Here is a 13707-nt window from a genome sequence, read left to right on the forward strand (position 1 = left end):
ATTTACAGTCTACGGTTAACTTTGATAATGCTAATGCTAATTTTCGCTAGCAAAAAACAGGCCTAAAACCACTAAAATAAAATGTACTTATGGGAAAAACTGAACATCTGACTCCTTAGAGGGTCTTTTAGTAAAACCAAACGCTGAACAAGACTTTTCCGGCGACCAAAATGCTACAATTAACTTCATGAACTGAAAACATAGTGACGGTTACGACTATACTCTGTGAATCTGGGGGTTACACCATGGTTACATAATGTAATCAACGTTGTTGCCCTTATAAGTTAATGTTAATATATTTTGCTCTTTGCTGGTGATTTAATAAGATATTTATTTCATTGGTTTATGCTAAATAATTTATATCAAGGACGCTGTAGTCTCTCCATGCCAGACTACATCTTGCCAGCTTGGTTTTTACTACACCATTTAAATGTATCCTGGTGATGTTTTTTTAAACCACTAGAGGAATTGAGGAACAATAGTTTGACAAATGGATTCCTGTACTGTTTGTGTTAAACAGACACTCATGCCACAAGCATAGGGGTGTTGTGGTTTAATTTTCTTTCATAAGCCCAACCTCCACACCAACATCCACCTGTGGGCTCTGAGTCAGTGTTCCCCATGACGGGATGTTTATTATTGTCACTTTCCGATCTCTGCTGTACACCGTGTTGTGATTGCTTGCGGGGAGAGACAGGGTCAGAAACCTTCTGTAGATGCCGAATATCAACTTATATCTGTTCCATTTAAGTTGTGTAACTAAACGGTTTTAGGTAGTTGAAATGGTATAAATTAAAGCATGGCCTTTTTTTTAACAATATATCCTGGCTAAAAACAGGCTGCAGGCTGTCATGAGACCAACTTGAGAACTTTGGTAGGAGGGACACACAAGGGGAAAACATATGTCACCACCCACATTGGTAACTATAAGCTGCAATTTGTATCACTAAGTCTAACGGCATTGAGATACAGAGTCATTTTGTCCAAAGAATTAAAGTTGTAATACTTCCATTGAATTCACTGACATTATGTTTGCTTGTTAATGCACAGAAGCTATGTGTAGGCGGTTGAGGGAAACTATTTGAAGAGAGCTGCTGTGAGTCTTTGAGAGGGAGATTTGATGTACTGGGAGGTATATACACAGTATAGTACATATCACTGCATATTTTATATGTATGGAACATATGGGCTCTCAGCCTGGTGTTAGGACTCACTCTGAAAGTCAACAAAAAGCTGTGCTGTGGTTGCTTATGTGAATTTTCACATAAACTTCATCAACGTTGAACTTGAGTGTCACACAGATTTACTTTGCTGCCACTAGTGAAGCTGCCATTTGTGATGAATCCATTCATATAGTTTGAACTTGGGAAATATTGCTGTCACAATAGCCTCATATGGAGAGCTGATTCTCTAGAGTCAAGTCTTTTTCCTCAAGATGAATGAGCTTGATTGTGCTCATCATCATATCTGGCTTGTAATACCAGTTGAAGGGGAACGATAATGCCTCATGTCTTACACAATCCATTTCACATAATACATTTTCATTGAAACATACTATATGCTGCAAGGGAATGACAAGACGGTTGTTGTCACACATTATATCCACAATAAATCTTATACAGTGCAAATTGTCACAGATGATCAACCTCATTTTTGCTAAGCAGAGCAGCTGCTACTCACCACTTTCCTCAGGTCAGTTAGTCTACTGGGGTCGGATTTGGAGGTTTTCATTTATCATCAAAAACATTAAGTGGCAGGTAGAAATGTCATTGATGCCCAATTTACATGTTGCTTGCTTTTTTTGCACATGAATCAATTTCCTTTGCAAAATGATGTGAGTCATTAGAGCAGGAAGGGCAGAAAACACTGCGAGTTGAATTTCAACCTTGCTATATATCAAAACCTCTCGACTTTGTACTAAAGTTCTTTGAGAAATTTACAATGTACAGTAGTGTAAGATACAGTGGGTTCCAAAAGGCTGAGACCACAGTGGGTAGTAGGCCTACCCAGTGGTGTGCAATATTAACTTACTTTTTTTTTTTTACTTTTACTTGTCCATAACTCCAGAACTGCAAGCTGAAGCAACAAAATCATGATACATCTATACAGAGTCTTGTTTCTCTGCCTCACAACCTTTTCAAACTCGTTAAATTTTTGTCCAGTCTTCATAAAATGTGCAGAGCAAGGCTGAACTGATCCAAAAAAACGTTCTTTGATGTTAAGAACCATTTTGTAGGTAGGGCGAATTCTCAAAAACTCATGTACACACTGTACAAAGGTAGTAATATTTACTGCATCTGAATGGTCTTCAAAAGAGTCCCTATCACAAATATATTTCTTGTTGATATATATAATAAACAATAATTCCCACTTTTGTTCCACAAAACGTGAATTATTTACAAGATTGGCAACTCTAACTCTAAACAATTGCTTTTGTTATTGGTACTATTTTGCTACAGTTGGCTGAATGTTGTAGTATAGTAACTCATTTTGGTGGATGTGACAAATGATCCTACTTCTGCATTTGGCTGTAGTTATACAACAATATTATTAAATGGTAAAATCATCTGTGGGAAGATAAAGTTTTGATAGATGAAAATAGGAATGTTTTATAACAACCCAATTTGAACACTCTGCTTTTGTAACCCGTTTTTTTTTTAAGTCTTCATTATATAAGTCCTTTATATGTCTGTTATGAAGTCATAACTACTACCGAGGCATTGGATGCTGCACATCTTGCTTCATCTTGCAGCATTGTATGTGCTGATAAATGTTTTATTTCTTTTTTCTTATAGCCTATATATTTTTTTTCAAAAAGTCATTTTCAGTTATATTGACTTGCATTTCTTGGACGCTGCTCATCTCTGCGTGCGGCTATATTGTGATGTTCGTATTTATGTATCCTGACCTCTCTTCTCTACCACCGCACTAAGGGTAAACTGTCATGTTTTTTCTCCAGCAGCATCTTAATTACAGAGAGAGAACAAAGAGACCCTGCAGTTCAATGGTTCAATGTTTCATGGTACATCTTTACTGCCTCAGTGAGGTGTGCGATGTCAGGACATGAGGGTTATAAAACTGAATCACCCATGGTTGAAGCCCAGAATGATTTTACTTTACTGTCCTTCACAAAACAGTACCTAATGAGATTAGGGATGCCAGCGCTGAATCAATGAAAGCTCAAAACACAATTAAAGAGCCAATTAATTGGCAAGGTTCTCTGTGGAGTTAAGTGGAGTAAAATTACCTCCTCTCTCTCTAACCCGTTATTCCATCTCCACACTCCAGCACCTTCGCATCCTTTTTGAGTTCAAACATGAATATAAAATGTCGGGGGGAGTAAGGAAACAGACTGCAAGTTATGTTTAATCATGAGGAAACAAACGTTCAAAGCACTGTTCAGAGTGCTTCTGTGTCACCCCGAGGGGCAGGAAGCGTGGTTGAGGGTACAATTAATGAAGTAGGCTGATCAAGAATTGTGCTGTGAAGGAAATGGCGAATTAGCAGACGTATGAAACAAGACTGGCACCATTTGTGAGCCTTGCTGTCAGAGGATTTGAGTAGTCACAGTTAATGTACCGATTGAAGGGGAAAAAAGCAAATGTACTCTGCATCTACGCTACAATTTAATCAAAGAAGAGTATCTCAGGACCAGCTCCACACACAGATGATTGTGTTTCCATCAAAATGAACCCTTCTCCTCGAGGATGGCTGCATGATTAAAATGGGAAATGGGTGTGCTTGTTAATTCTTGAGTTGCTGACTCCATCTCTGTTGGTGAAGCTCACCCCTATGCACTCTATCAAACCAGTTCTATCATTGCCATACCTACACTCAAATCAGTTCAAGAGCATGTGAGAATGCATGCTTATAGCCACTTGAAGTAAATCAAGCCCCCTATTCCACTTGGTGGTCTATTGTTCCTTTTGGATTTTTGCTCTGCATTAATGCTGGCTGCTTGTGTTGAGAGATGGTGGTCTGAATTTTTAATTGCATCAAAGTAATCTACTTTAACGTGTATGTGTGTGTTTGACTGTGCAATTGTCTTCAGGTGCCAAATTAATTTCATGCATTTTTACATTCTCTTTTACAGTAAATGTCCCCTTGAATACTTTTCATCAATTATGGTCTGGTTGCCAGCTTTGTAAATCAGGCACATCTCATGAGTAAATCTTGATTCACTTTGCTCATTTAGTTCATCACACAGATTTAAGTCACTGTAGCTTGTTCTTTTTTTTTTCAAGCTCAGCTATCATATCATCATGTAAACCTCCAAGCAGCACATTTAGATAAATGAGACACTAAGTGGGTCAAAATAACTAATCACTGCTATTTTATTGCAAACATATTAGCAACTGTTTCATATTGAGGTTTACACCATACTTTCAGTTCATTTACTGCTGGTATCTGTGACTGAATTTGATAAATATCTGCATGTATCCATCTCTAAATATTGTGTAGATTAAGTAATACTAAATGCTGTACAATATTTCCAACTATAAAACATTTTTATGCATTAGCACTTTCTTATGCCTAAGAGGCCTTCTATTGAAAGCAATGTAGGTGAAATTAAGTCAAATGAACCTGCTGTAATTGAGGGAAACTCTGCTTTGCATTCATCCCTGTTTGAGAAACAACCAGCAGTGGCTGTGATGCACAGATAAGCCTTAAGTCTGCTGTGCTGGACAATTTTGAAGATAAATCTCCACTATGTGTGAATCTTGCCTTAAGAGATTTACACACAGTGTGAGTCAGCTTAGTGATTTTAGGCTTCTTGACTCAAAACTTTCACCATTTTCAATCTACTTTTTCTCTTACCCTCTGGATGATCCTGAGCAAAGAAGACTTATGAGTGCTGTTGCTCTGTAGCAAGGGTTGTGTACTGACAAGTGGGCCTTAACTGGAGATAATCTATCTTGACAGCGATAGGATGATACAATACTCAAATGTTGCCGCCCATAATGATTTGATGCTGTTCACCATGCCCTTGATCTTTAACGTTATCATCACTACACTTACTGGCCCTTGGCTCTGAGCATTAGTTGGCACAACAGCACACTTACTGGTGCTTACGGAGCTGATGTTTGCTTCACAAGAGCTTGAGGCAATAGTTATACTGCTGGCAGCGAACACTAGCAGTAATTGATTTTTTGATGAAAAAAGTTGTCAACAAAACTCCTGTTTTTTCCCTCTTCAGCACTACTTGGTAATAGCGTAGCAATTTTTTCATTTCTCTCACAGCAACGTGCATTTGAAAGAAAATGAATTCAAGATGGAGAAACAATATTACTTTAAGCCCTCCTCCACTTAAAAATATGTTTTACTTCTTGTTCCTATAGTTGGATATTTAAGCTTCAGTGTGCAGAATAATGTATGTGCAGAGTTTGACACTAGAAGATTGTTTTCACATTAGTTTACTGAAAGTGGAAAGTTTCTCTTTGCTCATCAAAAATCAGATTTTAAGGGGTAGGCCTACAAGCGTGGTTTTTGACATCACAACTAGTTTGGAAGCCAATCCTGGTCCGATATTCAACTTACACAAGTGTGATGTTAAACTTGAAGCCTCCAATGCACAAACACTGAGAATGAACTCTAAAGTGAAGTAGAAGACATCTTATGTCTTGAATCTTGAAATGAAATATATTTGCATATTTATATTTTCTGGAATTATTAATGAGGGAGAAGGAGTAGAAACCATTTTAAGGATTTCAATGTGGTAATTATACTTTTTTTTTTGGTAAAAAACATATCAAATGCACATTATTGTTCCAAGCAGAGTATTTTATACAGTATGTCTTAATACATATCTGGAAGGGATTTTTAAGAAATTTGACTTGGTGGCCAGACCTCACACATTTCTTGTTTTATTGTAACTAAATGCATTTAGTTTTTTTTTTACATGAATGGGTAGATGCTCCTTTCAAATTTCTCAGATGATTGCATTTTTTCAGTCTGCTAGCCATATTTTTCAGTTTGTTTGATCATAGACGTTGCATTATGTGTGTGCAGTCATTATTTCCTTCCCTGCTTTCTGTTAAGGGAAAAAGTTTGTTGGCTGGAAAGTGTTGGCCCATTTTAACCAGTCGTGCCTAACATTAAATACCTTTGTGTATCGGTGAGAGTGTCAACTCTAGACATTATTAAAAGATGACCTGTGAAACACCGCTTTTTACAATAAGTAACCTTCTGCCCTGGTTTATAATTGCTTGCACATTCAGGCTTTGCTATTTTTTCAGTGTTGGCTGACTGGGTATAGTCCAATGTTTAGACAGTGGGAGAGCAAAGAAAGGATTCTGTTAGTGATCTGATCTCAGGACAGTCTTCCACTCTCATCTCAACTGTATGTTTACCTTATTCCCTGAAGTGGATAACTGAATAGTATCCCCTTCAGCCATTGTTAACCATTTATTAAGTTTCTTTTAATCTACATAAAATTATTCTCAATAATTATGTATGTTATTATTTATATTAATTCCATAACATAACATAACATAACATAACATAACATAACATAACATAACATGACATAACATAACATAACATAACATAACATAACATGACATAACATACTTTCCTTCTCCAGTGCAGTTTATACTGCACTCTCTCGAGCATATACTGTTGGATTCTCTGTATTGTATTGTGCTTTAAATGTCAGCCACTACTGTGTATGAACTCATCAGGGTTCTCTTCACAAAAGCACTTTATTGATAGAAAGGTCATCTAAGATGAATAGGATCACCATGGTTACGGAGGAAAAGAAAAATGGAACCTCCCACTTTACTTAATGTTTTCTGTGTCCACCATAGCCTCTGCAAAGAATGGGTGTACCCTCACATGCCTTATAAATGAAAGGAATAAAAAGGAAAGCAGAGTGTGCTGTTTTCTTTTTTCCAAAGTGCCCCCTGTAAAGCAGAGAATGCCTATGTGGCTTCAGGATTATTTTAGATAGGAAAGAATAAATAAGATATAATGAAAGGTCTACAGTCTGAGACTTTCATGTGAGCAGTGTCCCACTGTGTGCCTTATGTCTGAATATTTCTGCAGAAAACACTGTGGATGAAGAGCCGTGCGACTAACAAGATCAAAGCAGATTGGAGCTTGACGAGCAACAATAACTGTAGACATCATTGGTGCTTGAAGCCTATGTTTTCAACTCAAATGTAAATGCTCTCAGAATTCCTTTTACATTTTGTCTCTCCTTCCCTGTTTGTACTTCTCGACCCTCCTCGACACCACCTCCTCCTTTTACCAGATGTCTTGCTTTCACATTCAATTCACCTTGGAAAAATAAAATGTTAGCAGTGATTGGTATTAAATTCAACACTGTCTGATTATAGAGAAGCATGCTGTTTTATTACACAGAACCCTATGTGTAATGGGGCTTTTGTAGATGGAAAAAATGTAATGAAAAGTTGCTGGGCTGGGCAACTGGTGGGCTCTGGTGGTAATAGCCACTCAGTATCAGCAAGATAGATAATATCATTTCAGGATTTTAATTTCTCTAAAATTGTGGTACAGTATCTAGAATATTTTAAAATTTGAAGGAATTTGGACTAAACAGCTTAAATTGTATTCCAATCACACTCTATACATTTCTGAATATGTCAGTCAACAACATTGAATATCAGCATTTTAGTGTATTATATGTATCATATTACAGATTCACAATAGTAGTTATTATCCTAGTAACTGAGTTCATAAAACCCAGAAGAAAAAGAAGAAACATTGATCATAACAAAAAGAAGTTACATCTATTCGTGCCTTTTAAGAAGCACCCACGTTGAAAGAATTCCTATGTTTGACACACAAAGAGTTTCTCCTTTGTTGTTCAACCTTTCAAAAATACAGTGAAGGTCTATTTGAAGTGAAAGGGACAATGAAATACAAAGTCATAAATGGTAAAGATTGATATTTATTTCTCATCACAAATAAAAAGAACCATGCTTACTCATCACAGAAAGAAAAAAAAAGAGAAGCGCTCAGTCTTTGTATCTTTACCGACCTCGGAGTCGGGAATGTTTTTTCAGAATGTGAATAATAGCACTCTATGAAGATTCTTTAAAAAAGTCCAAGCCTATGCCCGTACACTGAAGCCCCCAACCCACAAACCCCACAACCTGTACCCACCTCCACCCCGCTCCTTTGTCCCTCCCCGAACGATGATCACAGCATTACAGTATTTGAGTGGGTTAGTCTGAGGTCTCTCAGTCCCCAGAAGTCTTAATAACCTGGAACAGTGTGACATTGTAGAGCACCTGATGTCCATTGTTCCAGGTGTACAGGACCCTCTCCCTGGGATTGTAGTCCATCATGGAGATGTGGGAGTATTGATTGTGGAAGGGGATGTCTGTGTACTCATAGCTTGATGTGTTGGTGTAGTAGGCAAAGTAGATCTTGGCTCCAGCCAGGTGCGAGTTGGTGACGTAAAGTGTACCGCAGATCATGAAAGACTCTCCAGCACTGCGCTTGGGGAAGCCTGTGTCCCAAGTCTGCAGCACTTCCAGACTCTGGGGCTCCAGGCGGCTGATGACAATGTTTCCAGCATTGGGGATGGTGGTGTAAACAGCCCAAAGGCCATTCTCATCCGCCATCAGGTCGATGTCAGAGGAGCCACCCCAGGAGTAGGGAAAGGTGTTGTTATAGCCAGCCCCACTCAGGCTGCGCTGCACCAGCACACTTCGAGAACGAAAGTGGTACTTGATGATGATGTTGCTCTGGTACTTGTTATAGAATAGTGAACCATTGTAAACCACGTGGCCAGTGCCTGCCCAGGGGTGGGGCAGCAAGTGCTGCACAAAGTTCTGGCCCTTCATGAAGTCATTCATGGTGCGGTATTCCAGGACCCGACGCCCCTTGAAGTAACCATCCATAGACCACACCTGTGAAGAGAAGTAAAAGGAATCTGTGAGGGAAATTACACACACTATGCATATAATTAAGTTAAGATAAGTGAATATCTTTATTGCCCATGAATACAGTTACTGCACATGTAATCATTCTGAATCTTGAACCATGTAACCTTTAACTGAGAGAACTTTATCCTGATTACATACTAAAGTACTATCAATGTAACAGAAAGGTTCGTGGAATGTGTATGACCAAAGATGTCTTGGTCTTTGGGAGTGTGAGCAGAGAATTTGTTCACTGTTAACTTTTTAGGAGGGCCAAGGTTAAAATGGTGTGTCAGAAGGTAGCAAGATTGCCACAGTACCTTAGATGGGAACAAAACCAAATAAGGATGTTTACTGGAAGAAGCAGTGTTAACAAGAGGGAAGTGTTCCACGGTATAAAAGGTGTGAAAAGTTTTTTATCTATGTACATCCTGCAAACTAACTTTGTGCTGTGTACCATGCTCTGAGCATTAATACAGTGTGACAATACTGTAAGAGATTTTTGTCTTGTTCCTCTTTGTCAGAGTGGAATTGCAAAATTGCAACGACAATTTGGGGGTTTGTCCAGGATGCTGCTGGTGAGGGGTTTCAAAATCGCCCTAGATTCAGAGTGTCTATCTCTCCTGAGGACGGCTCGTAATCGACTCCAGGGGTGAGAAGAGATTGCTGGGGTGATGGGGGGAGGGACTGTGTAATACGGCATCCCCTCAGAAGAAGACACAGTATTGAAGGCTACAAAAGGTGCCTTACGGTAAAGAGTGACATTCCGTAGGGGTGACAACCCATTAAATGAAATAATGAATAACATCAATGAATATCAGGTCTAGTAGATCTCTTTTTGCTAGGTGAATGAGTGACTGCAAAATAACAACAAAATGGGAAGAAGTCATAGCAAACCTATGAGTGAAAAGTCTGATCTAATGGGATGTGCAAAAATTATGTGTGAGAAACATGGTGATGACTCCTGTAAACAGCTATCTTTGTGGGTAAAGTAAAATTTGGTTTTCTTGAAAATGGTATTTTGAGTGTGGGTCACACACAGAGACTACAAGATAAATTTATGATGTGGGAAACTGAGCCAGACACAAGAAACAGACAGCACAGTGGTGAACAGGGGAGCAAGGGGGGGGGGGGGGGGGGGGGGGGACTAAACAATGTCCTCAGCTCTCACATTCACAGAAAGAACTGGATCTGCTCCCTGCCTCAGCTGCACATTAGAGACACCAGCTCCCGACCACCTGTTATCCATGTTGACATCAATCTCCCTCCCAACCTATACCCAGAGTTCTCAGTACAGGTGGAGATGGCCGCAACGGGACCCAACACGCCAAGCCAAGTGTCTGCTCCATCTTCACATCAGCAGAATGTGGATGAGGCCGCTGCCACATCCGCCCTACCAGGCAGCCTTGGGTCTGACACATTCAGTCCCATAGCCAAGAAAACGAGATCACAGGATGTCCTTACTCTTCCGATGATTGAGATGCCTAACCTGAGAGCAGAAGAAGATGCACTTATATATGTCTACAGAACCTAGACACCAGGCGAGATGTGCTCAGTGGCCAACGAACTGCCAGATTTAGCCACATGAGGAAGGGCTGCAGTTGCTGAAGTACTGTTGCACAGCAGTACAGACCCAGTTCGAGACAAATCAGAAATCTCCTAATACACTGCATAAAACTGAGGTGAGGCAGAGTTCAAGACAACTGGCCAGAGACAGACATGCATTATGACTGGGTATTGTTAACATGTGGAGGAACTCTGTGACAGACTTAAAACAACTTTCCCCATCACCATGAGATGAGGAGCAATAAAATACTGTAAACAACGGCCTGGTGAAACAGTGTCCAATTATCTGGTGAGATTGAAAGAAGTCTTCAAAGAAAACAGTGATATGATGCCACCAGTTAACTCACTGGATGACTGCCCATATGAACAACAACTAAAGAACTGTTTCCTGGAAGGCATAGATGAACGAATTAACAACCAGATACACCAACATTGTGTAGGCTTAGACAGGGGACGCTTGTCACTTGTCCAATATCACTCCATCCATACTGAGCAGAAACTGAGAATGTCAGGAAAAAAAAGGTCCATTATATATTATATACTGTGGTACACCCTCGTCCTCTGCTTGAAATGCCCAGTAAAATCAAAGTAAGGTATTTATAGATATTGCTGGTCCTTCTAACTTCACAATGTGCAAAGTTTCGTGTTGGTTTGTCATTTAAAATATCCAAGCAAGCTGAATCATAGTTATTATCACTAAATCTACAGTTCTTCTGGCCAGTGCATGTGCTGCAATTCCTAAAATGAAAGAAGATGACGAAAAATAATAATAATGTTATATTTTCCAAATATAATGTCGGTGTGTAGGCATGTAGGCATTTGCAGCACACCAAAGGTAAACATGCACTTCACTTACAATGCATCCCTATACGCATTCCTAGTTATCAAACTGTATGGTGTAGTGTGTTGATGTGGCATATGTGTGTATATGAGATTATATGTACACGTAGGTGTGGCGTATGTTGCACTAAATCAGGTGTAGCATACGTTACACACGTGTGCCCTGTCAATTTGTGTGAACGCCTCATCTAAATGGAACGACCACCGCCATCACATCACACGTGTGTAAAGTCTGTGTGTCCACTGTGAGTCTGTGTAAATTGTTGCCATGCGTTCAGAGGTTTGTTCAGATCGTAGACGTCTTAAGTAGGTGCTAGTGAGACGTTTGACATTAGTTGGCTGAATCGTTTGACACCTTATAGAGTCTGATGAATGCACCCCTAACACCACACACACACACATACGCACACACCGACACACAGATACAAAGAAGAATGACAAAAATAAGTGGTTTTGAAGTTTTACCTGAAATGACTCTAAAGGTAGCAGGCAAAAGTATTAAATTTCTGGTTGACTCTTTTGAAATTGTAGCCCAATTTCTGTTATAAAGCAAGATGAATGTCTGAATCCTCCAAAACTGAATGGTAGATACATTCATACTATGGGAGCAACAGGCACCACAGTAAAAGAATCATACACTACGCCGCTATTTGTAGTCACAGAAGATGGGGATAGAAAAGAAAAAACACATTCCTTCCCCTTTTCTACATGTTGCCCTGTAAATCTGTTAGCTTGAGACCTAATGTGTGCTTTAGGGTTGATCTCGTATTGTACAGAGGAAGAACAGTGTACAGACTTCCCAGGTCAATATGTTCAATTAGGGCATGGCACGCCACTGTACATGAACCAATGGGACCTATTACCCTTGGGTCCCAGGCAAATAACATCAGATCTGCTTGAGAAAGCACACACATACAGACAGGCATCTGATTCACACTGCACAGTCACAGTTAGTGAAGGAGCAGACACAGAGTTTGAGAAGCACTGGTTTCAGGAAGGGAAAGAAAGTGACTTAATGACTAGAGATCAGATGTATTACAATGATAAAATGTGTGCATTTACAGTGGTGCCAACACCCATATAGCCAAATTCTTTAATGTACATAACTCATCACCACACGTGTCCCTGGCTAGAGCACACAATGTGCAATGGAAATATTTGGGAACATGGGTGGCTTGGTGTTCACAAGATTGTACATGGGAGGATAAGGGAGAAGGAATTCAATATTCATCTCGATTGAAAACATGCAGAAAGCCATTTAAGAGCACTTTTGTGGGAAAACGAACTGTGCATTCAGCACAAACTGCTGAATTTAAACGAAAGGGTTGGGGAAATTTTTCTTAGTTAGACATTGACTCACCAGAGATGCAAAAGTGCCACAAAAGATAAGGGCTGAAGATAAGTGTGATGTGGGATTAGTTAAAGGGGCTGTCAGAGTGGAATTGCAAAATTGCCACGACAAATCCCAATTTTGAAGAGAGTACAAAACTAAAAGAGATAATGAGATCTAGAAGTTATGGAAGAATATTGTTGTGTTATAAATATACAGTATGAGAATATTGTGAGTGATGTTTCATTATAGCCGGTGGCGATGCCCTGAGTAAAGTAAGCATGCTGTGGATATGTGGTGAATATCTCTTTGTTTGAATGTATGCCTTTATGCAGTTGTGCATACTTGACTGTGTGTGCAGAACTATTGATCTCTGCTGCGCGTGGGAGTGAAGATGTTGCCTGTGCTTTGCAGTCAACCACTGCTTGTGCTCCTTGCCCTTTCCAGTCCACATTTACAGAAAATAAATCCATTTAGCAGCTCTATCTTTTTTCCTCAAGCACTCTCAGCGGATCACTCCACTGACATGGCCTCTCTCTGGCTGCATCTCCCATCTCATTCCCTCAGTGTGTCTGCCGAGGCACAGTTCAGCGTTTAATTGATTCAATTAAACTGCAGTTGGCTTAGATATTTATTTTGTCCTTAACATATCAAGGAGGGCTTTGCTAAAATGTAGCTCTCATTCTTCTAATGCTCCACCCATCGTTTTTCTCCCCTTTCTCTCTTTTCCTGTTCTCGTCGCCTTCCCAGGTGTAAAATGGGCACTTTTCTTCAATAACAATTCCAGTGGGGGAGGAGGAAGGGTATAGGAGGAGCTTGGGGTGGCGAGGTACAGGAGCTGAATTATGGAGAAGGGGAGATTATAGAGCATTAAGCATTGTTTCTCCTCTGCTTGCTAAATGAGTCCCTAGAGCTGAGCAGGAGGCAGGAGCTGAGCCAGGCCAATGCTTTAGCACATTAAGACCAAGCTTTTTTTTTTTTGCTGGTCTGTTTTGCTGTTTGGCTCCTCAGCGACAATGTTTCCCAAATATGATTATCATGATTGGTGCGGGTGTTTATACAATATTGCTGATGTATCTG

The 13707-nt window shown here is 39.7% G+C and overlaps 1 protein-coding gene across 2 annotated transcripts in view; it reads right to left on the bottom strand.

Annotated features, from left to right (window-relative positions):
• Positions 1 to 7892: 7892 nt before the first annotated feature.
• olfm2a (olfactomedin 2a) overlaps positions 7893 to 13707 on the bottom strand; it is a 51832-nt gene continuing 46017 nt past the window's right edge. For both annotated transcript variants that reach the window (XM_067570826.1, XM_067570825.1), the window contains exon 6: positions 7893 to 8879. In XM_067570826.1, coding sequence (XP_067426927.1) covers positions 8205 to 8879 — 675 coding nt within the window. In that variant the 3' untranslated portion in view covers positions 7893 to 8204. The remainder of the gene's footprint in view (positions 8880 to 13707) is intronic.

The sequence above is a fragment of the Thunnus thynnus genome, chromosome 17 (assembly GCF_963924715.1).
Source record: "Thunnus thynnus chromosome 17, fThuThy2.1, whole genome shotgun sequence".
Lineage (NCBI taxonomy): Eukaryota > Metazoa > Chordata > Actinopteri > Scombriformes > Scombridae > Thunnus > Thunnus thynnus.